The following is a 22,545-nucleotide window of genomic DNA, read 5'->3' on the forward strand; positions in this document are numbered from 1 at the left end:
ATCTCAGCCTTGAACATTCTGAATGACCCTGTCTTGGCAGCCCTCTCTGGTAAAGAATTCCACAGATTCAGAAACTAATGTTTTAAATGAATGACCCCTTACTTTGCAATTACAGTATGGCCTATGGTCCTAGACCCCATTTTCAAAAGGAAACAACTTATCCACATTTACCTTGTCAAGCCCCTAAAAAAAATTTAAAACAAATAATGTGATGCTGGAAATATAAAATAAAACAGAAGAGGCTGGAAAACTCTTGTATACATTGAAAAAAAAAGCACTTTAGATCAGGCAGCGTCCAAGTAGCAGGAGAGGTGATGTTGCAGGCATTAGCGTTTCATCAGGAATATGGAGAGGGAAAGGGGCTGCGAGATAAATAAGGGGTGGGGGTGGGCCTGGGGGAAGGTAGCTGGGAAGGCGGTAGGTGGATGCAGGTGGAGCGGTTAATTGTGGTAGGTTAGTTGGGAGGGTGGAATGGATAGGTGGGAATGAAGGTGGACAGGTAAGGCAGGTCAAGAGGGTTGAGGGGCTGGGTTCTGGATGAGGTGGGGGGAGTGGTGATTTGGAAACTAGTGAAGATATGAGGAGTACATTGGGGCAGGAGCAGGTGAAGGTTGTGGAACAATGAGGTGGGAGGCTGTGGATAGGAAATCCCCTGAGGTGGTGAGGTTGTGGATGATCTAGGAGGTGCAAAACCATCATCCATCTCCCATCACCAAACCATCATCTCCCAGACCATCCAAAACCTCATCATCTCAGGAGATTTCCCATACACAGCTTCCAACCTCACAGTTCTGCAATGCTGCACTGCCTGGTTCTCCTTCTTATCCAAAATCCACAAACCTGACTGCCCTATTGTTTCCGCCTGCTCCTGCCCAACCAAACGTATCTCCTCATATCTCAACACTGTTCCCCCCCAGCCTTGATCATGGAATTCCCCGCACACATTTGGGATACTATCCACGCCCTCCACTTCCTCCATGATGTTAGTTTCCCTGGCTCCCAATGCTTCATCTTCACCATGGACATCCATGCCCTATACACGTCCATCTGCTATGGTGAAGGCCTCCAAGCCCTCCATTTCTTCATCTTCCACCAACCCAAGCAGTATCCCTCCACCGACACACTCATTTGATTGGCGGAACTAGTCCTCACCCTCAACAACTTCTCCTTCAAATCTACTCACTTCCTTCAGACCAAAGTGGTAGCCATGGGCACCCGCATGGACCCAGCCATGCCTGCCTCTTTGTTGGATATATGGAACAGTCCATCTTCTGCAGGTACACTGGCACCATTCCCCACCTTTTCTTCTGCTACATTGATGACTGTATCAGAGCCACCTCATGCTCCCACAAAGAGGTTGAACAGCTCATCAACTTCACAAACATCTTCCACCCTGACCTTAAGTTCAAGTGGACCATCTCTGAGATCTTCCTCCCTTTCCTGGACCTCTCTGTCTCTATCTCTGGCGACTGAAACAACACAAATATTTATTTTAAAGCCACTGACTCCCACAGCTACTTTGACTACACCTCCTCACAAATATCCCCCCTCCAAGTAAAAACATAATCCCTTACTCCCAATTCCTCCACCTTTGCCATATCTGCTCCCAGGAGGACCAATTTCACTCCAGAATATCTCAGATGGCGTCCTATTTCAAGGACCATAATTTCCTTTCTCACATGATCAACAATGCCCCCCCAGTGCAGCTTCTCCACTTCCCACACTTCTACTCTTGAACCAGACCCCTCCAACCACAACAAGGATAGAACTCCCAGTCCTCACCTTTCATCCTACTAATCTCCAGATACAGTGCATTATCCTCTGCCATTTCCACCACCTACAATCAGACCTCACTAGAGATGTATTTCCCTGCTCACTTCTATCTGGTTCCCACAGAGACCAATCCCTCCACAACTCCCTCATTAGATCCACATCTCACCAACCCACCTCCCTCCCTGACACCTTTCCCTACCACTACACGAGGTGTAAAACCTGCACCCACACTCTGCCCAAGGCCCCAAAGGATCTTTTCACATCTGGCAGTGATTTTCCTGCACATCCACTCACCTCATCTAGTGTATCCGTTGCTCTCAATGTGGTCTCCTCTACATAAGGGAGACAGGATGTCAACTTGCAGAGCATTTCAAAGAACATCTCTGGGCCACACATACCATCAACCCCACTGCCCTGTGACCAGCCACTTCAACTCCCCCTCCCACTCCCTCAAATACATACCAGGCCTGGGCCTCCTTCATTGCCAAATTTAAGCCATCTGTCAACTGGAGGAAGAATGCCTCACCTTCCGCCTTGGGACCCTCCAACCCACATGGCATTAACATCAAATTCATTAGTTTCCAAATCTCATTTCTCCCCCCCCCACCTCATCCCAGATCTGACCCTCCAACTCATCACTGCCCTCTTGACCTGTCCTGCCTGTCCATCTTTCTTCCCACCTATCTGCTCTAGCCTCCCTACTGACCTATCACAATTACCCCCTACCTACATCCACCTATCTTCCCCTCAGCCCCACCCTCACCTACCTATTTATCTCTCAGCACCCTTACCCTCCAAATTTCTGATGAAAGGCTTATGCTCGAATAGTCGACTCTCCTGCTCCTCGGATGTTGCCTGACCTGCTGTGCTTTTCCAGTGCCACACTGTTTGACTCTGACTCACCAGGATCTGTAGTTCTCACTTTGTCCTAGAAACTCTTTTTTATTTCAACCAGGGTGTGGAGGTGCCAGTGTTGGACTGGGGTGGATAAAATTGGAAGTCACACGACACCAGGTTATAGTCCAACAGGTTTATTTGAAATCACAAGCTGACAGAGCACTGCTCCTTCATCCTAATGAAAGAACAGTGCTCCGAAAGTTTGCGATTCTAATAAACCTGTTGGACTATAACCTGGTGTTGTGTGACTTCTGATTTTATTTCAATCAGGTCGTATTTTATTCTTATAAACTCCATTGAGTACAAAGCCCAATCTTCTCAACCTCTCAATCTAGTGAACATTCTCTGGACTGCCTCCAAGCAATTATTTGTATACCTGAGACAAAAGTACAACAGGAACCGAAACTGTTCTCTATATTCTAGGTGTTGTCTGATTAGCGCTTTGTATAGTTTGAGAAATGCTTCCTTATTATTATTCCTTTCGAAATATAGGTAAACATTTCATTTGCTTTCCCTATTATCTACTGAACTAGGATGCTAGCTTATTTTGATTCAAGCACAAGCATCCCTAAATCCCGATGTGCTTCTGCTGTCTTTATTCTTTTAAGTAATATTCAGTTCTTCCATTCTTCCTGCCAAAGTGCACTCCCTCTCATTTCCAACATTATATTCCACCTGCCAAGTTTTGTCAACTCACTTAACCCGTATATATGCATCTGTAGACTCTTTGTGTCATCTCCACTTCTGATTGTGTGCAACCTGAAAACTTGGTCATAGTACACACATCTCTGTAGCCCAAGTCATTAATAGATATTCTAAGTAATTGTGGCCCTATCACTGATCCGTGTGGCCATCCTTTGTCCCATACTAACACATACCCCAAAACTATGGTTCATTTCTTATTAAGTAGCCTTTTGCATTGTACTTGATCAAACATCTTTTGGAAATCCAAATATATTACATCTACAGGCTCCCATTTGTTTATCCTGCCTGTTACCTCATCAAAGATTTCTAATACATTTGTCAGGCATGACTACCTCTTCATGTAACTATGCTGACTCTGCTTTATTATATTATGCATTTATAAATACTCTGCTGTTACATCCTCTATAATAGCCTCTAACGTTTTCCCAATGACAGATGTTAAGCTAACTGACCTATAGTTAAGCTTTTTTCAGTTGAAATCTCGGCCACTAATGGGGAGGTGAAGGAGCTACCCAATGACAATACATTAGGGTGACAGCATTAAACTGAGGTGTTGGTAGGTCAGCAAGCCCAGAGTGAAAGGGGAATAGGATCCAATGAAAGTTAAAATATGTGCAGCAGAATTTTAATCACCTCAAACTGTTGGAAGATGGGAGTCCAGCTGGGGGGGTATTGGAATAGTCAAGTCTGGAGGTAAGAAGCATGAATAAGACCCTCAGCACCAATTGGGTTTAAGATTGGAGTGGAGACTGGCAATATTATGGAGGTTATCACAGTGTTGTAAACAATATAGCTCACCACAAGTTTGAAGAGAAAGCTGAAATTGTCTGGTTCAACCTGAGAGAGGGAGACTGAATCAATGGATTGAGAATCAAAATGTTACCATCACAGAAAACAACGTCTTTGACATTCCAATTTTTATTTGAGGAAATTTTGGCTCAGCCAGGATTCAATGTTAGCCAAATATGATGAAAATCAGGCACAGTCCAGGCGTCAAAAGGGTTGCTGATTGGACAGAACTGGGAGTCATCAACTTACACATCAGACTTGACAAGTCTTTAACTGTAGTGACTGAGGGGCAGAAGCACAAATGGAGCTAATGACATATCCTGAACAAACAGCAGAGGGATTGGTTCAGAGATGGAAAAAGAAGTCAATGCATGAACCAAAAAATGAAGCTCCATCTTATTAGCAAAATTACACATAGGGGTTAATTTCTTTCACCATTACATGAGCTGCAATTATTTTTTAATCAATTTGTTTGTCCTTATTATGATATAATGATACGATACAGCAGATAGGGTTTGAACGGGTGGCACAGTGGTTAGCACTGCTGCTTCACAGCGCCTGAGACCCGGGTTCAATTCCCGACTCAGGCGACTGACTGTGTGGAGTTTGCACGTTCTCCCCGTGTCTGCGTGGGTTTCCTCCGGGTGCTCCGGTTTCCTCCCACAGTCCAAAGATGTGCGGGTCAGGTAAATTGGCCATGCTAAATTGCCCGTAGTGTTAGGTAAGGGGTAAATGTAGGGGTATGGGTGGGTTGCGCTTCGGTGGGTCGGTGTGGACTTGTTGGGCCGAAGGGCCTGTTTCCACACTGTAAGTAATCTAAAAAAAACGTGATTCTTCTGGCCCAGAGGAAGTGACATTGCTATTGCATCATGAGACCACCATTCACATGAACTGTGAACTGAGTTCATCTCCCAGTAATTATAAAACTCAATTTCAACGGCATTAAAATGTGATCAGATATATAATAGCCAGGAGATCTGGATGACTAGACATTGGACTGTTCTGCAAGTAAGATAAAGCAGAGTTTAAATGGCCTGGGTGTCTCTTTAATTCCACAAGGGTCAATTTCAGTTAAGTACTCTGAGATTAATTGTTGCAGTTATGAATGATAGAGTGACTAAAACATTGAAAATTGACTGCTGATCAGAGTGAAGTAGCATTTCTAAAGGGTAGGACATGCCTGCCAAGCTTTTTAAAATAACCTTCTGTTGGTTCGAGCTGAAAATCACTGACCACATCTTAAAGAGACCAAACAAATATTCCGGTGACTTGAAGCCACAACCTCAAGGCTGTGAACATTTGTTTCACTGTGGATAAGAGGTTATAAAGCAATTAAATGGATCCAATCTGTCTGGGAAACCCAAGAAGTGACAATTACCTTGAAATGTGAATGGGATAATCTGCTAACCAACTCATCAGAACATCCAGACAATTGCCTGAGTGGAGACTACGCATTAATTATCTCAGATGCTGGCACAGAGAAACATTCACCCAGTCACAATCTAATCAAATTGATACCATCTATGTGGCAAATGCCATCCATGACTACATTTGGGTCATTGGGTCCTTGATAATTAATGGTGGTTAGTCCAGCTATAGAGTCATAGAGCTGTAACAGAGTGAAAACAGACCCTTCAGTCCAACTTGTCCATGCCAACCAGCTATCCTAAACTAATATACCATTTGCCAGCATTTGGCCCACTTCCCTATATACCCTTCCTATTTATATACCCATTCAAATGTCTTTTAAATGTTAGCCATGATGTGGAACTGCCACTGTTGGACTGGGGTGGACAAAGTTAACAGTCACACAACACCAGGTTATAGTTCAACAGGTTTTTTTGAAAGCTTGTACCAGCCTCCACCACTTCGTCTGGCAGCACATTCAATACACACACCATCCTGTATCTGAAAAAGTTCCCATTTAGGTCCTTTTTAAATCTTTCCCCCCTCACCTTAAACCTATGCCCCCTAGATTTGGACAGCCCTACCCTGGGGAAAAGATCATAGCTGTTTACCTTATCCATGCTTCTCATGATTTTATAAACTTCTATGAGGTCACCCCTCAACCTCCGATGCTCCAGGGAAAATAACCCCAGTATGTTCAGCCTTTCCCTATAGCTCAAATCCTCCAACCCTGGCAATATCCTTGTAAACATTTTCTGAACCCTTTCAAGTTTCACAACATCTTTCCAATAGCAGGGAGACCCGTGTGGATAGATTACTGAGCCATCAGGAAGTTTGAAAAGTTCTGGGTTCATTGGATATCTAGGATTTACGTATAGCTCTAAAAAAGCATGTCTTACTCTGATGAAGCCAAAATCAAGTTTATTGCATATCTAGGATGTATGTACAGCCCAACAAAAGTATGTTTCACTCTGCTGAAGCCATAATCAATCCCATTTCAAGTCTCTTTATCACATGTTCTCTGATTTTTACTTGTTCATGGAATGTGGGTGTTGGTGGCTGGCTCATCATTTATTGCCTATTCCTAATTGCCTTTGAGAAACTGGTGGTGAAACTGGTGGTGAACCACTGCAGTTGGTGGGGAATAGGTTCTGCCACAACACTATTAGGAAAGGGGTTCCTTAAGTTTGGTGCTGTGACAGTGAAGGAATTGTGATATAGTTCCAGGTGAAATTGTACCTATGCATCTGCTGCCATTATCCTTTTATGTGGTAGAGGTCATTAGTTTGGAAGGTACCATCTAAATAGCCTTGATGAGTTGTTGCACTGCATCATTTAGACGGTACATACTGCTGTTTCCATGCATCAGCGATGAAGGAACTAATAGTGAATGGTGGAGATGGTGGTGGAGATGCAGGGATCTTTGTCTTGGATAATGTTGATCTTTTTAGGCATTGCTAGAGTTGTACCCATCCTGGGAAGTCACATTCCTGACTTGTGTCTTGTAGATGGTAGATGGGCATTGAGGGGTCAAGGGATGAGCTACTTGCTTCTGACCAGGACCTATAGCCACTGTATTTATATGGTTGACCTAGTGAAGGTTCTGATCAATGTGATTCCCCAGGATGTTGATAATAGGGACTCAGTAATAGCAATAATATTGACCGTTAAGGAAAGATTTAGCTTAGAATCTTTTGTTTGAGAAGGTCATTACCTGGCACTTGTGTGGTGTGAATATTACTTGCCACTTATCAATACAACCCTGGATGTTGCTCCGATCTTGCTGCATATGAAAGTAGGCTGCTTCAGTGTCTCAGTTATCGCTAATGGTCATGAACATTGTATAATCATAAAAGAACATCCCCACTTCTGGTCTAAATCATCATTATAAGAGGCACTATTCACCCAGTCTCAAACATTGACCCTTTTGAACCTTAAAACAGATGAAAGAGAGAATCATGTAGCAAGCTAACTTTTGTGTTTTGTTTTTGTGTTTAAGAAACTGCTTTTCCTGCCCACAGATAGATATAGAAAAGATGCCAAATCAGCAAGACAAGTAAGAGCATCTTGGCCTCTCTTTCTCTCTCTTTCTTTTTCATACACTCATCTCGCAAGTTTGAACCCTGCCACAGTTTGACTATCCATGTATCAACAGGCAGAGATTTTAAAGAACTCACCTGAGCAAGTGATGTCTCCAGGAAAATGGATAAATCAGCTGGCTACTTAGATTAGATTAGATTCCCTACAGTGTGGAAACAGGTCCTTCAGCCTAACCAGTCCACACCCACCCTCCAAACAGTAACCCACACAGACCCACTTCCCCTCTGACTAATGCACCTAACACTGTGGGCAATTTAGCATGCCAATTCACCTAGCCTGCACATCTTTGGACTGTGGGAGGAAACCAGAGCACTCGGAGGAAACCCACGCAGACACGGGGAGAATGTGCAAACTCCACACAGTCGCCCGAGGCTGGAATTGAACGTGGGACCCTAGTGCCTTGAGGCAGCATTGCTAACCACTGAGCATTTCTTAAAACTGCCCTGCCAAAATCAGAAGGATGTGTAAGAATAAATCTTATCTATGTTTTTTAGTTACAACAAATAAACAGTTAAACATTCATTGAATGGTTAATGTATTATTTTTAAAAATCTTTTGTCAAATGAAGAGTTGGATAAAGGGGAGCCAGGGTGATTATTTCGCTGATTAAGAAATTTGGTCAATGTCAGGAAACAGAGAACAGAAATAATGGACAGGTCATTCATTCATCAAGGATCTGTGTTGATGCCTCAACTATTCAATGTAATGACTTGTTAAAAAAAATATAGAAACGTAGAAGGTAGGAGCAGATGGAGACCATTTGGCCACTTGAGCCTGCTCTGCCAATCATCACGAACATGGCTGACCATCCAACTCAATAGCCTATACCTGCTTTCTCCCCATAACCTTTGAGCCCATTCACACCAAGTGCTAAATCTAGCTGTTTCTTAACTACTTCCTACAATAATGAATTCTACAGGCCGAGCACTGTTTGGGTGAAGAAATGTCTCCTCATCTGCATCCTAATTGTTCTACCCTCAATCCTCAGACTGTGACCGTTTGTTCTGGACACACCCACTATTGGGAACATCATCTCTGCATCTACCCTGTTTAATCTTGTTAGAAATTTTGTAAGTTTTTATAAGATTCCACCTCACTCCCACCACACATACACACACACACCCTGCGTTCCCCCCCCCCCCCCATTCATCTGAACTCCAGTGAAAACAATCCTAACCTAGTCAATCTCTCTTCATAAGTCAGTGTCGGTATCCCCAGAATCAGCATTGTAAGTCTTCATTACACTCCGTCGAGAGCAAAACTATTTTTCCTCAGAAAAGGAGACCAAAATTGCACACAATTTTCTAGGTGTGGCCTCATCAAGGCCTTGTATAACTGCAACAACACATCCCTGCTCCTGTATTTGAAACCCCTCACAAAGAAGGCCAACATACCATTTGCCTTCTTAACCACCTGCTGCACTTGCATGCTTACCTTCAGCAACTGGTGCAAAGGACACCCAGGTCCATTTCCCAGTTTACAGACACTCAGACAATAGCCTGCCTTCTTGTTTTTGCTTCCAAAGTGAATAACCTCACATTTATCTAAATGGCGCAGAGGATAAGATAAAAAGCTAGACATCCAAATTTTCTGATCACAATAATATAGATAGCATTAGTGTAGAATCATAGAATCCCTACAGTGTGGAAACAGGCCCTTTGGCCCAATAAGTCCACACCAACCACCCAAAGAGTAACCCACCCAGACCCATATCCTACTTACCCCTGACTAATGTACCTAACCTACATATCCCTGTGGGACAGCACTGTTGACCATGTTAAATGGCCCACAGTGTTCAGGGATGTGTAGGCTAATTGCATAAGTCAGGGATAAATATCAGGTAGGGGAATGGGTCTGAGTGAGTTACTCTTCGGAGGGTCGGTGTGGACTTGTTGGGCCAAAGGGCCGATTTCCACACTGTAGGGATTCTAATTCTATGGGCAATTTAGCATGGCAAATTCACCTACCCTGTACATCTTTGAGTTGTGGGAGGAAACTGGGGCACCCAGAGGAAACTCATGCAGCCACAAGGGATATGTGCAAACTCCACACAGACAGTTGTCTAAGGTTGGAATCAAACCATTGAGCCACCATGCCACCCCTAGTGTACATAAAAGTGTTACATAAAAAGGAGATATTAATGGGCTAAGTAAATGGACATACTATGGCAAATTTTTACCTTAGGCAAATGTTAGATCTTTGAGATAGAATAGGATTTATAAATGGTAAAAAAACTAGAAACACTGAAGGTACAAAGTACACAGGTCTCCAGGTACATTGTGAATTAAAATGTCAGCACAATTATAGAATACAGTAAAAATGCTAACAGATTTCTTTTTTATCCTTCCATGGAAGAACACCTCTGTGAAGAACAGAAGGACAATTTACTTTATTAAAGGCACCATATATATGGAACACTTAATTGTTCTAAATTCAAATGTTTATATTACTTTCTAGCAGTCTGGTGAGCCAAATGTAATTGTGACCTCAAATATTGATTCCATTCTAGAAATCTCACTTTACAATAACAACAACTATGCTTTTATCTGTCATCCTCCTTTACACCCACCTCAGAGCACAAAGGGGGTTTTGAAGTAAGGATTAATTGAAAATTTCAAAACATCTTTATATCAATGCCAAAAAAACATGTATGGAAGCATACTGGGTAGATGGCGTCACAGTACAGATTAAGTGTGATCTAATTCGCTACTGGAATAGGTTAGAGGGCTGAATGGAGTCTTCCTCTAACTATATTCCTAGATTGAGTCTCAGTTTTCACTAATGGTGTACCATAGCTGCAATGCGTATGTATTGCAAGGTGCACTGTAACAGCCTACCATGGCTATTTCAGCAGCACCTCCTAAATCCACTACCTCCCAAGGCTTTTGCAAACACAATCACTTCCCTCCATGAAATGCACAATTCTGATTTGGAAATATATCATGATTCCCATATCATAGCTGGGTCAAATCTTGGAACTAGGCAAAAGTGAGGACTGCAGATGCTGGAGATAAGAAGCAAGGTTAGAGTGGTGATGGAAAAGCACATCAGGTCAGGCAGCATCTGAGGAGCAGGAAAATTGACATTTCGGGTAGGAGCCCTTTATCAGGAATGAGGCTGGAAGCCTTGGGGGTGGAGAGATAAATGGGAGAGGGTGCGGCTGGGCAGAAGGTAGTTGAGAGTGCAATAGGTGGATGGAGGTGGGAGTAAAGGTGATAGGTCAGAGAGGAGGGTGGAGTGGATAGATGGGAAGGAAGATGGGACAAATCATGAGGGCGGTGCTGATCTGGAAGTTTGGAACTGGGGGGAAATGAGGAAACTGGTGAAGTCCACATTGATGCCCTGGAGTTGAAGGGTTTTGAGGCAGAAGATGAGGCGTTCTTCTTCCAGGTGTCAGATGGTGAGGGAGTGGCAGTGGAGGAGGCCCAGGACCTGCACGTCCTCGGCAGAGTGGGAGGGGGAGTTGAAAGGTTCGGTGGTGGGGTTGATTGGTGCATGTGTCCTGAAGATGTTCCCTGAAGTGCTCTGCGATAAGGTGACCACTCTCCACAATGTAAAGGAGACAGCATTGGGAGCTACAGATACAATAAATGACATTTGTGGATGGGCAGGTGAAGCTTTGTTGGATGTGGAAGACTCCTTTGGGGCCTTGGATGGTGGTGAGGGAAGAGGTGTGGCCGCAATTTCTGTGGTGGCAGGGGAAGATGCCACGAGGGGAGGGTGGGTTCTTGGGCACGTGGACCTGACCAGGTAGTCATGGAGAGAATGATTTTTGTGGAAATTGGATAAGTGGGGAGGGAAATATATCCCTGGTGGTGGGATCCATTTGTAGCTGATGGAAATGTCAGCGGATGATGTGGTTTATGTGGAGGTTGGTGGGGTGGAAGGTGAGGACCAGAGGGGTTCTGTCCTTGTTGCGGTTGGAGGGGTGGGGTTTGAGGGTGGAGGGGCGGGACGTGGATGAGATGCATTGGAGGGCATCTTCAACCACGTGGGAGAGGAAATTATGGTCTTTAAAGAAGGAGGCCATCTGGTGTGTTCTGTGGTCATCCTGGGAACAGATATGGCAGAGGCGGAGGAATTGGGAATACAGGGTAGCATTTTTGCAGGAGGTGGGATGGGAGGAGGTGTTATCCAGGTAGCTGTGGGAGTCAGTGACTTTGTAAAAAAATGTTGGTGTTGAGCTGGTCATCATTGATGGAGATGGAGAGGTCCAGGAAGAGGAAAGAGGTGTCAGAGATGGTCCATGTGAATTTAAGGTCGGGGTGGAATGTGTTGGTGAAATTGATCAACTGCTCAACATCCTTGTGGTGGCGCCGATGCCGTCATCAATATAAGAGAAGAAAAGGTGAGGCTGGTGCCGGTGTAACCACAGAAGATGGACTGTTCCAGGTAGCCGACAAATAAACAGGCATAGCTGGGACCCATGTGGGTGCCGTGGCTACCTCATTCATCTGGAGGAAGTGGGAGGATTCGAAAGAGAAATTCTAAACATACTACCGTAATTGGTAAACCTGTTATGTTTGTTTCTCAGTGAAGCTATCCACAGCCATCAGAATGTGGGAGAAACTTGTGAAAACCATGGCACATGGCAGGTCCTTATCAAGCAATCTGTGACATAGTGGAACTGTAAAGATCATCTTCTACCGTCTACACAAATGATTACCGTAGATAATGTTTATGGGAAGCTATCTGATGGGCTTCTTTACAGCTAAACTAACAAAGACAACACAGAACAATATATAGGCGTCACCTGTGACTAAAATGCTACCAATGCTCTGGTCATGTGATATATGTGCTTATCTGCATCTTGAGCTTCTTCAAGAGATAATAAACTTCCTTTCTTTTTCCCAAAGATATGAATGTGACAAATGAAAGCTCGTTAACATGAATAGTAGCAATATTTTTTATACGGAGATAATGACCATAAAATTTATGAGTAGAGAAGTCTAAGAGTCCACTTACTATTTTACAACTCTTCCAGATTTAGTTAAGACCTCACCCTGCACCTTTAATACTGAAAGTTTTGACTTCATTTTTGGATATAAATGTGCCTTTAGTGTGTTGATTGTTCTGTCACACTGAGGTTATCTGGATGTGGTCTTTCTTATTTGCCATGCACCACTGGCATATTGTGCATTTCCCTTGGCTGAATTCTATATCTCTTCAGCATTGCTCTATTTTATAGTCATAGAGTCACAGAGATGTACAGCATGGAAACAGACTCTTCGGTCCAACTTGTCCATGCTAAGCAGATATCCCAACCCAATCTAGTCCCACCTACCCTTCCTATTCATACACCATTCAAATGCCTTTTAAATGTTGCAATTGTACTAGCCTCCACCACATCCTCTGGCAGCTCATTCCACACACGTACCACCCACTGTGTGAAAAAGTGACCCTTAGGTCTCTTTTATATATTGCCCCTCTCACCCTAAACCTATGCCCACTAGTTCTGGACTCTCCCACCCTAGGAAAAAGACTTTGTCTCTATATCCTATCCATGCCCCTCATGATTTTGTAAATCTCTAGAAGGTCACCCCTCAGCCTCTGATGCTCCAGGGAAAACAGCCCCAACCTGTTCAGCCTCTCCATAGAGCTCAAATCCTCCAACCCTGGCAACATCTGAATAAATGCAAGGTTTGTGATGGTTTGTAGCTCAGGTTGAGGTTTAGGGTGTAGGTTTGCTCGCTGTAGGTTTGATATCCAGACGTTTCATTACCTGGCTGGGTAATATCATCAGTGGTGACCTCCAAATGAAGCGAAGCTGTTGTCTCTTGTTTTCTATTTATATATTTGTCCTGGATGGGGTTCCTGGGGCTTGTGGTGATGTCATTTCCTGTTCGCTTTCTGACTAACACTAACTAACACTGACAAAAACTAACAAACTTAAAAGACGCAGTACAACCAACGTCGTCTACAAAACCAACGTTGTCTACAAAATTCAATGCAAGGACTGCCACAAACACTATGTAGGACAAACAGGAAGAAAGTTAGCCACCAGGATACATGAACACCAGCTAGCCACAAAAAGACATGACCCTCTCTCCCTCATAGCCCTACACACGGATGAAAAAAAAACACCATTTCAACTGGGACAACACATCTATCCTGGGACAGGCTAAGCAAAGATATGCCAGAGAATTCCTAGAGGCCTGGCATTCCAACCACAACGCCATAAACAAACACATAGATCTAGATGCCATCTATCAACCCCTCAGAAAACGAACAGGAAATGACATCACCACAAACCCCAGGAACCCCATCTAGGACAAACATATAAATAGAAAGCAGGAGACAACAGCTTCGCTTCACTTGGAGGTCGCCACTGATGATGTTACCTAGCCAGGTAATGAAACGTCTGGATATCAAACCTACAGCTCAGCGAACAAACCTACACTCTAATCCTTGTAATTCTTTTCAAAAGCCTTTCACGTTTCACAACATCTTTCTGATAGGAAAGAGACCAGAATTGCTCGCAATATTCCAACAGTGGCCTAACCAATATCCTGTACAGCTGCAACATGACCTCCCAACTCCTGTACTCAATACTCTGACCAATAAAGGAAAACATACCAAACGCCTTCTTTACTATCCTATCTACCTGTGACTACTTTTAAGGAGCAAAGAACCTGTACTCCAAGGTCTCTTTGTTCAGCAACACTCCCGAGGACCTTACTATCAAGTGTATAAGACCTGCTAAAATTTGCTTTCCCAAAATGTAGCACCCCACATTTATCTAAATTAAACTCCATTTGCCACTTCTCAGCCCATTGGCCCATCTGATCAAGATCCTGTTGTAATCTGAGGTAACCTACTTCGCTGTCCATTACACCTCTGATTTTGGTGTAATCTACAAACTTACTAACTACCCCTCTTATGCCCACATACAAATTATTTACATAAATGATGAAAAGTAGTGGACATAGCACCAATCCTTGTGGCACTCCAATGGTCACAGGTCTCCAGTCTGAAAAACAACCCTCCACCACCACCCTCTGTCTTCTACCTTTGTGCCAGTTCTGTATCCAAATGGCTAGTTCTCCCTGTATTCCATGAGATCTAACTTGCTAACCAGTCTCCCATGGGGAACCTCGTCGAACGCCCTACTGAAGTCCATATAGATCACATCTACCGCTCTGCTCTCATCAATCCTCTTTGTTACTTCATCAAAAACTCAATCAAGTTTGTGAAACATGATTTCCCACACACAAAGCCATGTTGACTATCCCAAATCAGTCCTTGCCTTTCCAAATGCATGTGAATCATGTCCCTCAGGATTCCCTCCAACAACTTGCCCACCACCAATGTCAGGCTCACTGGTCTGTAGTTCCCTCACTTTACCTTAGCTCCTTTCGTAAGCAGTGGCACCACATTAGCCAACCTCCAGTCTTCCTGCACCTTGCCTGTGACTAACGATGATACAAATATCTCAGTAAGAGACCCAGCAATCACTTCCCTAGCTTTCCACAGAGTTCTAGGGTACACCTGATCAGGTCCTTGGGATTTACCCATTTCTATGCGTTTCAAGACATCCAGCACTGCCTCCTCTGTAATATGGACATTTTTCAAGATGTCATCATCTATTTCCCTACATTCCATGTCTTTTTCCACAGTAAATACTGATGCAAAATGTTCGTTCAGTATCTCCCCCATTTCCTGCGGCTCCACGCAAAGACTGCCTTGCTGATCTTTGAGGGGCCCTATTCTCTCCCTAGTTATCTTTTTATCCTTAATGTATTTATAAAAACCCTTTGGGTTCTCCTTAACTCTATTTGCCAAAGCCATCTCATGTCCTCTTTTTGCCCTCCTGATTTCTCTCTTAAGGATACTCCTACTGCTATAAAGTCTAAGAATTCACTCGATATATCCTGTCTATACCTGACATATGCTTCCTTCTTATTGTTAATCAAAGCCTCAATTTCTTTAGTCATCGAGCATTCTCTATACCCACCAGCTTTTCCTTTCACCCTGACAGGAATATACTTTCTTGGGACTCTTATTATCTAATTTCTGAAAGCTTCCCATTTCCAGCCGTCCCTTTACCTGTGAACATCTGCCTCCAATCAGCTTTTGAAAGGTCTTGTCTAATACTGTCAAAATTGGCCTTTCTCCACTTTAGAACTTCAACTTTTAGATCTTGTCTATCCTATTTTAAAACTAATATAATTATAGTCGCTGGCCCCAAGATGCTCCTCCACTGACACCTCAGTCACCTGCCCTGCCTTATTTCCCAAGAGTAGGTCAAGGTTTGCACCTTCTCTAGTAGGTACATCCACATACTGAATCAGAAATTTGTCTTGTACACACTTAACAAATTCCTCTCCATCTAAAGCTTTAACACTATGGCAGTCACAGTCTCTGTTTGGAAAGTTAAAATCCCCTACCATAACCACCCTATTATTCTTACAGATAACTGAGATATTCTTACAAATTTGTTTCTCAATTTCCTCTGACTATTAGGGGGTCTATAATACAATCCCAATAAGGTGATCATTCCTTTTTTATTTCTCAGTACCACCCGAATATCCTCCCTCAGCACAGCTGTAATGTTATCCCTTATCAAAAATGCCAACTCCCCTCCTCTCTTGCCTCCCTTTTTGTCCTTCCTGGAGAATTTGTATCCTGGAACATTAAGCTGCCAGTTCTTTCCATCCCTGAGCCATGTTTCTGTAATTGCTATGATATCCCAGTCCCATGTTCCTAACCATGTCATGAGCTCATCTGCCTTCCCTGTTAGGCGTCTTGCACTGAAATAAATGCAGTTTAATTTATCAGTCCTACCTTGTTCTCTGCTTTGTCCCTGCCTGTCCTGACTGACTCGCTTCTGTTCTCAACTGTCCCAGTGTCAGATTATTTTTTTTCCTCACGATCTCTCCCCCCTCACCCTTCTAGTTTAAATCTTCCTGAGCAGCTCTAGCAAATCTCCCTGCCAGTATATTAGTCCCCTTCCAATTTAGATGCAATCTATTCTTCTTGTACCATTAGGTGCCATATCTTTATAATACCTGGGATCACTGCACATCTTGGATATAAGGTAACCAGATTCCAGTTGTGGGTTGTGACTCTGACTTTTTATCAAATGTGCAATTGAGGTAGATATATGCCAGACATGCACCAACTTTATGCTCTCTGTTCAGAACAGATTTACAAGGATGTTGCTAGGGTTGGTGGGTTTGAGCTAGAGGCAGAGTATGAGTAGGCTGGGACTGTTTTCCCTGCAGTATGGGGGATTGAGGGTGACCTTATAAAGTTTTATAAAATCATGAGGGACATGGATCGGATAAATAGACAAGGTATTTTCCCCGGGGGTGGGGGGAGCCTTGGGCATAGGTTTAGGGTGAGAATGGGACCGAAGGAACAACTTTTTCACCCAAAGAGTGATGTGTGTATGGAATGTGCTACCAGAGGAAGTAGTGGAGGCTGGCACAATTACAACATTTGAAAGGCATCTTGATGGGTATATGAATAGGAAGGGTTTGGAGGGATATGGGTCAAGTGTTGGCAAATGAGACTAGATTAATTTAGGGTATCTGCTTGGCATAGACAAGTTGGACCCAAGAGTCTGTTTCTGTGCTGTAAATCTCTATGACTCTCTAACTCGAAGCATGATCTGCATCTTGGAGAATTTAGATAGGTGGCAGTTTTGCAACATTGTTTTTATTACTTTTTGAATATAATCTTTGCTGATGATGACAACTCCTTATCCATAGGTATAAATCTGAAGTATAACATGGTCACAGGAAAATCTTGTTTCATCGACCTACACTTGAGGATGTGATTAAAAGGTGCTAGATATTCATTTGGAAAACTTGTTTAATTTACGGTAATGTGGAATGGATGTTCATGCCCTTTTGACACTCATATCCCTGAAAGCTCTGCTCATATAAATAAAATTTCTTCCAGAAATTATTTTTTGTTAATTTGAAATATCATTCATTGTTCTTCTCATGTATCAACTGACAAAACAATCGTTTAATTCCTGTGGCTGTTGTGGGTATGACATCAATTCTAAGTAATAGATTCTAAAGTTGATTCTTACATGTAGAGAATCTTCTGTATGCATACATGAGATGTGGAGATCATTGGCTGGACCAACATTTATTAGTCCATCCTTAATTGTTCTGTATCCCTCACCCTGCCATTACAAACAAGCCAGGAGATTGACCTTGGTTAAATGAAGAGTGCAGGAGGGTATGCCAGGGCAGCACCAAATATATACCTAAAAATGAGGCATTAATCTATTAAACCTACAAAACACGGCTATTTGTATACCAAACAGCATTAACAACAAGTGATAGACAGAGCTAAGTGATTCTGCAACCAATAGATCAGATATAAGTGTTGCAGTCTTGCCACATTCAGTCATGAATGGTTTTGGACAATCAAGCAATTCCGTGGAGAGGGAAGCTCCACAAATATCTCTATCCATATGCAATAGAGTAGCTCAGGACGTTAGTGCAAAATACAAACCTGAAACACTTGTAACAATCTTCAGCCAAAAATGCTGAGTGCATGGTCCATTTTAACCTCCTCTAGAAGTCGTCAGCATCACTGATGCCAATTTGATTTACTCCATGTGACTTTTTTAATTTGATCATGATACATGGGAGTTGCTGGCTGGCCAGCATTTATGAATTGTCCCTAGTTGCTCTTAAATGGCAGTAGTGAGCTGCCTTCTTGAACCACTGCAGTCTACTTGCTTTAGGTTGAACCACAATGCCCTTTGAGAGACATTTCCAGGATTTTCACCCAGCATTAGTGAAGGAATGGCAATGTGTTTCCAAAATCAGGATGGGGAGTGGCTTGGAGAAGAACTAGTAAGTGATGTTGTTCCCAAAAATCTGCTGCCCTTGTCCTTCTAGATGGAAGTAGTTGGGGGTTTGGAATCTGTCTAAGGATCTTGGGTGAATTAAGTAACAGCTGGAGGCATCAGAAACCGCAAAGGCTACAGGCACCAATAACATTTCTGCAAACCTTTGGAATATTGCATTCATTTCTGGTCTCCCTGCTATAAGGAAAGATGTTGTGAAATTTGAAAGGATTCAGAAAAGATTTATGAGGATGTTGCCTGAATTGGAGGGTTGAGCTATAGGGAGAGGCTGAATAGGCTGGAACCTATTTTCTCTGCAGGATCAGAGGCTGAGGGATGACCTTACAGAAGTTTATAAAATCATGAGGGGCATGGTTAGGATGAATAGTCAAGGGTATAGGCTTAAGGTGAGAGGGGAAAGATTTGAAAGGGATCTAAGGGGCAACCTTTTCATGCAGTGGGTGATGTGTGTATGGAATGAGCTGCCAGAGAAAGTGGTGGAGGCTAGTACAATTACAGAATTTAAAAAGCATTGGGATGGGTATATGAATAGGAAGGGTTTAAATGGATATGGGCCAAAAGCTGGCAAATGGGATTAGATTAATTTAGGATATCTGGTTGGCATGGATGAGTCAGACTGAAGAGTCTGTGCTGTACACGTCTATGATTGTAATAGCACCCTAGATTTGAACTCCTGAACTTTCCATATCTTTAGCCAAGCTATGCCAATATAGCTACCATATTGGAATTTACCTGACAATGTGGAAAATGTCCATGGTTGGTCAGTAAGTAAAACCAGGAGAAATCCAACCAATTTTTTAATCGCTTCTTGATTATCAGTAAAGTGATGGAAACTGTGTGATGAGGTGGAGCGGTGGGAAGCTCTGGATTCTTTGCACTCTTTCTGTTGCTTGCACTTGACCTCCATGCACTCCACTCGGTGACAAAGTTGTTGGCTCTTTCACGATTCTTCTTCTCCAGATTGAGTGTTCTAAGGGAAGCGACTCCCATGTGTCAGTGAGGACTTTGCATTTGTTTAGGGGGACATTCAGAGTGTCCTTGTAGCATTTCCTCTACACTCTTAGTAATTGCTTACCATTGTGGAGCACAGAGTAGAGGACATGTTTATGGAATCTTGTCAGCCATGCAGACAAGATACTCATCATAGGCCAGCATTTATCCAGTTATGAGTTCCCCTTGAGAAGGCGGTGCCTTCTTAGACCACTGTAGTCCATGTGCAGAAGGTAGTTCCACAATGCAGTCCGTGAGGAACTCCAGGATTTTAACCCAGTGACTGTGATAGAATGGTGATATATTTCCAAGTCAGGATGCTGAGGGGCTTGGAGGTAAACTTGTATGTGGTAGTGTTCCCATGTACCTGCTGCCCTTGTCCATATAGATAGAAGTGATTGTGGGTTTGAAAGGTGCTAACAAGCTTTGGTAAATTTTTGCAGTTCATCTTGTAGATGGTACATACAGCGCCTACCCAGCATCAGTGTTATAGGGAGTGGACGTTTGTAGATATGGTGCCAAGTAAGCAAGCTGCTTTGTCCTATATAGTGGTAAAAACAATGACTGCAGCTGCTGGAAACCAGATTCTGGATTAGTGGTGTTGGAAGAGCACAGCAGTTCAGGCAGCATCCAAAGTGCAGCAAAATCGATGTTTCAGGCAAAAGCCCTTCATCCTGATGTCGACTGTCGAAATGTCGATTTCGCTGCTTGTCCTATATAGTGTCAAGCTTTTTGAGTGTTGTTGGAACTGCATTCATCCAGGCAAATGAGGAGCATTCGTCACACTCCTGAGTTGTGCCTTGCAGATGATAAACAAGCTTTCTGGAATCAGGAGGTGAGTTGCTTTTTGGCAGATGCTGAGCCTGTGACCTCGTCTTGTCACTGTATTTGTATAGCAAGCCTAGGTGAGTGTCTCAACAGTGGAAAACCACAGGATGTTGATAGTGAGGGATTCAGTGATGGTGACATCATTGAATATCAAGGGCAATTTTTTTTAAGATTATCTCTTATTGCAGATGGTCATTGCCTAACACTTTTGCAACAATGAATGTAATTTGCCACTTTTCAGCCCAAGCTTAGATATGGTCTGCTTCAATATGCAAGGCATCGATGATGATACTGAACATGCTGCAACCATCAGCAAACATATCCACTTCAGTTCTCATAATGGAAGAGAATGGAACAGCTGAAGATGGGTGGGCCGAGGTTCATGACAAATTATTGCAGAATGTAGCGTACGTCAAGTCATTGAGTATATTAAGACAGATGGATTATCAACTAGTAGGAGTATCAAGGGTTTATAGGGAGAAGGCAGGGGAGTTGAGTGACTTCATAGGATCCTTTTCTTATAGGGGAATGTGGGGACTGCAGAGTAGAGTTGAGAGTGTAGTGCTGGAAAAGTACAGTAGGTCAGGCAGAACAGTCGACATTTCAGGCAACGGGGCTGATGAAGGGCTTTTGCCCGAAACATCGACTCTCCTCCTCCTCTGATGCTGCCTGAACTGCTGTGCTTTTCCAGCACAATGTTCTCGACTCCTATATTTTATAGTCCTAGGTCACTACCCTGAGGACCTCCGGCAAAGATGTCCTGGATCTGAGATGACTGTCCCCCCAACACCCAGGACCATCTTCCCTTAACCCAAGTAAGTCTCCAGCGAGCAGAGAGGGATCTGGTTTGTGATTGGGTGGGGGCGACTGATCAGTGATTGGACGGATGTGACCAGTCAGATGGAGGTGACTGGACTATGATTGGATGAAAGTGAATGGTTAGTTGGTGGACGAATATGACAGTTTTATGATTGGATGGCGGTGACCAGTCTGCGATTGAATCGAGTTGACTGGTTAGTGATTGGATGGAGGTGATGATCAGTCATTGAACAGGGATGCTTGGTTTTTGATTGGTTTAAGATCTATGCTCAGTGATTGGATTAAAGTTTTGCTCTTTGATTCACTTGTTGAAGATATTTGGTCTCTGATTGAAAATAAACCACAAGTTTGTTAATGTCCAATCATGTCTCACCTTTATTTGTGGTCTGGTCTCAGCACTGCCAATCAGCTATTTGCTTACTGTATTTCCTAGCAACACAGTAAACAATGCAGCGACTTGGGCAGGAGCCCAGGACACTGACCAGCCCCGAAAGCCCCATAACCTGCTGAAAGCTAGAGCACCGGGGCGCTTGAGAGGCAGAGCTAGAGGCATCGGTCAGCGGGAGAGAGGAGTGTGCGGTCAGGTCACTGATCAGTGGGGGACAGGATCCAGGCAGTGGTCAGTTTGGAACAGGATCCTAGGCAGTGGTCAGTTTGGAACAGGATCCCAGGCAGTGGTCAGTGTGAGACAGGATCCCGGGGAGTGGTCAGTGTGAGACAGAATCCCGGGCAGTGGTCAGTGTGAGACAGAATCCCGGGCAGTGGTCAGTATGAGACAGGATCCCAGGCAGTGGTCAGTGTGAGACAGAATCCCAGGCAGTGGTCAGTTTGGAACAGTATTCCTAGGCAGTGGTCAGTTTGGGGCAGGATCCCAGGCAGTGGTCAGTGTGAGACAGGATCCCAGCAGTGGTCAGTGTGAGACAGAATCCCAGGCAGTGTTCAGTGAGAAACAGAATCCCGGGCAGTGGTCAGTGTGAGACAGAATCCCAGGCAGTGGTCAGTGTGAGACAGGATCCCGGGCAGTGGTCAGTTTGGGACAGGACCCTAGGCCCTGTGGCAGAGTGATTAAAGAATCTGAGCAAGGTATTTGTAATCATAATGAGCTCCCCACTCTCATCTCTAGGAAAATTACGGAAAGTATCAGTCCTCCTGCCAGAGCTGCAGGATCATCGGTAAGTGAGACCTTGCTCCTTGCTCTGGTCCATTCTGTGCTGCAAATAAATGAATAAAAGTGCTATTTCTCTACCAAGGTCAGAGGGCACATGCAAACACAACCTGCCCAAAATTCCTTCCCAAGTCACGCACCATCTTGACTTGGGGTATTTTGGACATGGGAAGAAGTGGAGATGGTAACGTTGTGCAGTATCAGTAATCCTTAGACCTAGGCTAATGCTATAAGATAT

The 22,545-nt window shown here is 43.6% G+C and overlaps 1 protein-coding gene across 1 annotated transcript in view; it reads left to right on the forward strand.

Annotated features, from left to right (window-relative positions):
• Nucleotides 1-20,007: 20,007 nt before the first annotated feature.
• Nucleotides 20,008-22,545, forward strand: part of ubxn11 (UBX domain protein 11) — a 62,937-nt gene continuing 60,399 nt past the window's right edge. The window contains exons 1-2 of the mRNA XM_060847177.1: nt 20,008-20,017; nt 22,266-22,314. Of these exons, the coding sequence (XP_060703160.1) occupies nt 20,008-20,017; nt 22,266-22,314 (59 nt within the window). The remainder of the gene's footprint in view (nt 20,018-22,265; nt 22,315-22,545) is intronic.

This window comes from Hemiscyllium ocellatum, chromosome 30 (assembly GCF_020745735.1).
Source record: "Hemiscyllium ocellatum isolate sHemOce1 chromosome 30, sHemOce1.pat.X.cur, whole genome shotgun sequence".
Lineage (NCBI taxonomy): Eukaryota > Metazoa > Chordata > Chondrichthyes > Orectolobiformes > Hemiscylliidae > Hemiscyllium > Hemiscyllium ocellatum.